Here is a 6,222-nt window from a genome sequence, read left to right as displayed (position 1 = left end):
TTTTATTTAACAACTTCAAGCCCCTTGAAATTAAAATCTACTTGTCAGTGGAAGTTGGCCAAGCTGACACACCATTGTAAGGTTGCAAATATGTAAAATTGAGCATGGCAACAGCTGCCATAGGACAAAAGTAAAGCACATTGAAACAATGCACAAAACTAAATCCAGTTTAGGAACAGCAGTTGCACTCTTCAGTTACACCTCTTTTGAACAGAGCTTTGAACTCTCCCTGGGACACAAAATCATTCAGGTGGAGTGTGCTCTACCTAGCTCAGAGGAAACCCTGAGCACCCTGTTGAGCAGACACTGGGATGAGTGAGAATTATAACAGCTGTTGGTAAGTGATTGAAAATTACACAAGTAAGAAGGAAGTTTACCCAGTACTGCTTTGTAGATAAAAATACACCAGCGCTGCTGTCTGCTAAGGCTTAAAGAAGGTCAAGAAACTAGATCATAAAGCATAAAGTGATGTTTACTGGACGAGGATTTGGATATAAAATATAGAGAATTGTAATACACAGAGTCTATATAGCGTAAAGTAGAGCCAGCAGTGTGCATATAAGAAACACCCCTAAAGTCTGAAAGACTTCAGAAGCCTGTGGAAGCCTTTTCCTGCTAAACTAAGGTTGCCCCTACTTTGATAATAAGAACCTATTCTTCAGTTTCTTTTCTATCTGCTCAATATGCACTGTGAAAGAGAACTTATCATCCACCCAAGTACCTGCAAGAAGACACTTGTTTAAACTTTATTTTGAATTTCAAAGATTTTGAATATGTCTGACTGAATTTTGGGAAATGTGCATAAACTTATGCGCAATGTATCTCAGATAATCCCATTATGAAGCGTCTGGATTTGCATATTTCACTCTGTGTAAACACCACAAAGCTTTAATAAAGAACTGGAGTGAGTTGATAAATGATGCTGTCAGAAAAAGCTAAATAGGGTGATTTTTACAACTTTAACCCTCCAGGCATTTTAGGAAGTTCCTCATTTTAGTAAAATCAGTATTATCAAAATGTACTTGATTACAAGTAAAATCTATCCATTATGAGCACACATGTTTTTATCAGCAATATGTGCCTAATATTTTAGAGGTGTAACAGTGGTTCTGCATTTCCATCCAATGTTAAGATACTTTCAGTTTGATTGTTTGCATTTTGTTTGTCTGTGCATTTTGACTTCAAAGGGAAACACTGTACTGCATTTTTTTGACAGATAAAAATATTTACTGATTCACAGGATACAAACACAATGTGCAATGAGTTTGTAAGATATAATGTACTATTGCAAGATGGTTATAGTAGTTTTATGTGACAAGCAAAAATTTAATTTATCCACCAGAAGTAAAAGCAGTCATTAGTGGAAATAAATCGACTATATAAATACACTGCATTTCAAAAGTGAAACATTTGAATGATACAGACACTCCAGTTGGAGCTGATATTAACTACTTTGTAGTTTAATTCACAACAGTGTACAATGTTCTGTGAAAAGTACTTCTAAAAAAATCATATATTAGAAAATAACTTTATGTGTAGCTATATCATATATGTGATAAAAGTGCATACATCCCTCTTACCTGTAGTGAAATAAAAGTTTAAAGGCCTTGAACTGTGTTTAAATACAGTCCTGGGCTTTCACTTCCGTTATTCACCTGCACACCCTGCACTACAGGTGTGTGACTGGACTGAAATCACCTTCACATAGGTGAAGATGTGAGCGTGCCAAGGTGCAGAAACGCTCTCACGCCACATCAGATTACACTAAAAGCTTTATTTAGCCCCGGGCTTTGAGGAATATAATCTGGGCATGAGTGAGAGTGACTGTTAACGCCGGTTGATGATGCAATCCTATAAAGCGGTTGCATGGAGAGGCGATGACAGCAGGCTGCAGGTTGCATCAGAAACAGTCAGATACCAAGTGGTAATTCATTAAAATGTGAAAGGAGATATGGAAGGGGGGGGGGGGTCTACGAATAAAAAGAAATTAATACATAAATAAATAAATATAAATAAATAAAAAGCGGGGTGTTGGAGGTTGCACTGACATCAGAAGGGTTCTTTAGGTCTTTTGCAAATGGAGGGAACATTATCACATGCTGGTCAGCAGTGACAAGACACCAAATGCCTTGCAGCAAGCCGTGAAAACGTGCAAGTGTCCACCGTGGGACCATCAAAGCCCCCAGAGAGTGGCGAGGCGAGGGACGTGTCTATGGTCATGTCAGGCAGCCCTGATTCAGGCTCTGCTCTATTATTATCCCAGGAAACGAGTAATTACAACGGGACATCTCCTGGACGGAGCCCAAAGCCGGCTTCAGTGTGCGCGCAAGGGACAGAGAGGGATCACATACCGCAGAGTCCCGAGCCCTCCACTCACTGGCGAAAACGGTGACCCTCATTCGCGCAGCTATTTCTGAAACTCGGGTTTATTATCCCTCTGTGATGCTCGGATGCTTTCTCATGTCACATTAAAGCCTCTCGGCGGGCCCACTCTCTGTGCGCGCAGCGTGGGCGTGCGTAATTTGCGCTCATTATTAGTTTTCTTCCCAAATGTTGTGTAAGAATTTTAGGGAACACAATTAATGGAAAGCTCCCATGAATAGACAACGTTGTTCCAAAAGAGGGGAGCTCATTTGGGGCAAAGCAGAAAACAAGGAACTGTTTCACTCCTAAAATCCTAAATCTGTTCCCATGTGACGCTGCGAGAACTTATTCTCATTTCAACTCGTGAAAACAAACAGCACGAACCAAACTCACTGCCTGTGTGTTGTGATTATAATGTGGCAGTTCGGGGTAAAGTTGTTTAGTGTAGCACCCGGGTGAGAAAAGGGGGGTTCTTGATTGCAACATCAAACACTGGTGTCGTCACTCGTCAGCGATACGTGCCGGCACTGGCTGTTCCAAAATAAATATTGACGTGATTGTTGTATTCAAATGAGCCGCCTGACCGGACATGTGCGGGCCAATCAGAGCCCATCGTATCATTACACCTTCTTTTCAGAAATCATTCATAACGCCGATGCGTCAACACTCACGGAGGACCCGGCTATAAATACGGCTGCGCGCAAGGCACAGTTAGACATTTTCCCAAAATCAAACGAAAGACACAACTGAGCAAGAACCGCGGGAATCCGGCGTTTACCTTTGATCATTCTCTCTACCTTGCTCTACATTTTACATTCTATATTTAGTATCTAGATAACCATGTTGGCCATGGGTGGATTACATTTGAAGCACGTCGTGGTAGCAGCGCTGTTCTCCGTGCTGGTCACACTGACGCTGGGGTCCCCGGTGCTGGGGCCAGAGCCGATCCGATGCGCCGCGTGTACTCCGGAGAAGCTAAGCCAGTGTCCAGCGGTGGCGCCCGGATGCGCCGAGGTGCTGCGGGCGCCCGGCTGTGGATGCTGTCCCGCCTGCGCCCTGAAGGCAGGAGAGCTGTGCGGGATCTACACGGCGCCATGCGGCTCCGGACTGAGGTGCACTCCGAGACCCGGCGACCCCCGACCACTACACTCCCTCACCCGCGGACAAGCCGTGTGTACGGAGAGCACTGAGCCCGAGCCCACCCCGGAGCCCCAGACACAAGGTAGGCCCACATCACCTCCACATTTTGCATCTGTGCTTCTGCACATCCAACAAATCCTCATTATCCCAATCATACAAACAAATGACCTGACTAAGCTGGAGCCGCTTACAGTCACACTCAGTCAGTCATGTTCATTCTGTTCCTCTCTCCAGATCAGGGAGAGCCAGAAACGGAGATGGAGAACGCAGCCATCATCTCGGACCCCGGCTCCAGCCACTACCTCCCCGGTCACCCTAAGCCCTACGACCCGAGGGCGGCTGCCGACGCTCAGGAAAGCATGAAAGCCAAACTCATCGCCATCCGCAAGAAACTGGTGGAGCAGGTGAGACGCAGACAGTGTATGAGTATTGGTGTGTGGATTTGGCGAAATCCTCAGTGTGATATGTTGCTAAAAGTTTTGCGGGAGGTTTGGAGAGGACTGGTGCGCCACAAGGGGGAGCTCGTGCGCTGTTTGAAATGAGGCGAGAGGGAGAATGGGGACAAGTTTTATATGCAGTTTGATGTCAGCCCACGTGCTTGCAGATAATAAAACAGTGCTGATTATTATTTCTCTGTGTTGGCACTGCTCGCTCAACCCTTCTCTGTCTTGGTTCCTCTGTGCAGGGGCCCTGCCACCTGGAGCTGCAGACAGCCTTGGAGAAAATTGCCAAATCTCAACAGAAATTAGGAGACAAGTTAACCAGATTCTACCTCCCCAACTGTGACAAACACGGGCTTTACAAACCCAAACAGGTTGGTGTCTTCAGTGAAGTGTGCATTGAGTGAATTTTTTATTTTTTTGGTATGAATGGATTCATGACTCCACTCATCATGAAAGAATCTCACCAAATTGTGGGGGTGTGAGAGTGTGTAGCCAAGATTATGTCAGCCAAAGCTTCAAATTGATTGTGTGTGTTGCATGCAGGGATTTGTTCAGCAACTCAGAGTTTTGTTTGATTGTGATGTCACTCTGTTGCATGACCATACATGTGTGTCTCACCCTGAAAATGAAAGCAGCTAAATAATAGGATTTCTGTCTCCCTTGCAGTGTGAATCCTCTCTGGACGGACAGAGGGGTCGATGCTGGTGTGTGAATTCCTGGAACGGCAAGAAGATTTTAGGTTCAACTGACCTGCCTGCAGATGCCGAGTGCCCTTAAAGAGATCAACCACTGGAGCAGATCTCACAAAAAAAAAGAAGAAGCAAGCCACTGATTTTTCCTTTTTGATAGCTGTTTATTTATTGATCTTGTCCATGGTGGTGTTTAATTCAGGTACACTGTCATTGCGGGACTGTGGGCCCCCCTCCTCCCTCACCCCTTCAAACACCCGTCCCAAAGAGAGAGAAAAAAATCTATTTTTGTTTTTCTGAAAAGGAGATTTTAATATTGATGCATTTACTTCTACTCTTCAGCCTTATTTATTTCAATTTTATTGCATTCTATTTGTTATTTGTAATTATTTCATGGGTATTTATATCTTTTTTTTGGCCTTATTGTTATTATTATATTATTATTTTTATGCATGTATAAAGTGTAAATATGTATCTTGGCCCTGACTAACTCCACTGCTGAGTTGAGCTCGCTCTACCCTTAAGGAGTTTTCTGGAGGTTTGGTTTGAGACAAACCAAGCAAGAACAAAAGCACTGAGTGACCAAATGCCATTTAGAAGTATTTCTAAATGTTGTTTTTATGATTTATTTTCATGTTGTTGCCATTGTTATGTCTTCTTTTATGTTGTTGTCTTTTTATTTTCTGATGTGACACATCAGCTCTTGTCAGTGAATGCAAAACTCTCAGTCTTGAATCCTCAAACAGTCTCAGAAAACATTTCCCATGGTTCCATGGGGTTGCAGATAGCATGACAGGCGGTGACTCCCAGCGTTGCCTCTCAGACGGGTATTTCTACATTTACCTACCTCCAATATTTACATGTCTGCTGTCATTTGTGTTGATGTATCTGTCAAACAAAAAGACTTGCTACTTTACTTTTATGTTGCTGTTCTCTCTGACCAAGAACACATGACCACAAAGAGCGAGTCCTGCAGTGAACCACGTCGGCTCAGCTCCATCTACATGCTGCTGTTGGAGAGAGAATTATTGTTTATGTGAGTCTATTCCAAAGTGACAAACTGCTCACTCGTGTGTATGTACACTTTTGTAATTGAGATGTAATGTAAGAAAAAAGGTGATATATTTAATAAAAACATTAACCTCAGCTATGTGCTCCTGGCCTCTCTTTCACCTCAGGCTGGTTTATTTTGTGCACTCACAGGTGGCAAAACATGAGAAACATAACAGCTTCATCAAGACATGATTGTGAAACTCTGTGTGTAGATGCACTGCTGGACCACATTTTCTATATTCAGTGTGTTTGTGAGCAGTGTTATCACAGTGATCTAAAGTGGAGGTCCTTGTCTAACTTTAGCCAGTTCGCCGGGACATGCAGCTCTGCGCTGCCTTTTGACCCGCTCTCTGTTTGCCTTGGTCGGGCACAGGAATTCGCCTCAACCTCTCATGCCCACTGCCAGCCTGCCTGGCACCACCAGATTTATTTTTATTCTTTACAAATTGAACCTTTGCTTTATCCTTATTGACACATTCCAAGACTGAGGGGAGCCTGATTGCATTCAAGGACTTCAACAGGAGCAAATTTTT

General features: G+C 43.6%; 1 protein-coding gene across 1 annotated transcript; it reads left to right on the top strand.

The window, feature by feature from the left end:
• The first annotated feature begins 3,068 nt into the window (after window positions 1-3,068).
• On the top strand, window positions 3,069-5,782 carry igfbp1a (insulin-like growth factor binding protein 1a). Its single transcript, XM_008284070.1, has 4 exons — window positions 3,069-3,586; window positions 3,739-3,908; window positions 4,190-4,318; window positions 4,614-5,782. The coding sequence occupies exons 1-4, from the start codon at window positions 3,205-3,207 to the stop codon at window positions 4,722-4,724; spliced, it is 792 nt and encodes a 263-aa protein (XP_008282292.1). The 5' UTR covers window positions 3,069-3,204; the 3' UTR covers window positions 4,725-5,782.
• The last annotated feature ends 440 nt before the right edge of the window (window positions 5,783-6,222 follow it).

Source organism: Stegastes partitus, unplaced genomic scaffold (genome assembly GCF_000690725.1).
Source record: "Stegastes partitus isolate 25-593 unplaced genomic scaffold, Stegastes_partitus-1.0.2 Scaffold342, whole genome shotgun sequence".
NCBI classification, from domain to species: Eukaryota; Metazoa; Chordata; class Actinopteri; family Pomacentridae; genus Stegastes; species Stegastes partitus.
The sequence above is the reverse complement of the archived record's forward strand: the minus strand, read 5'-3'. Positions and strand labels throughout refer to the sequence as shown.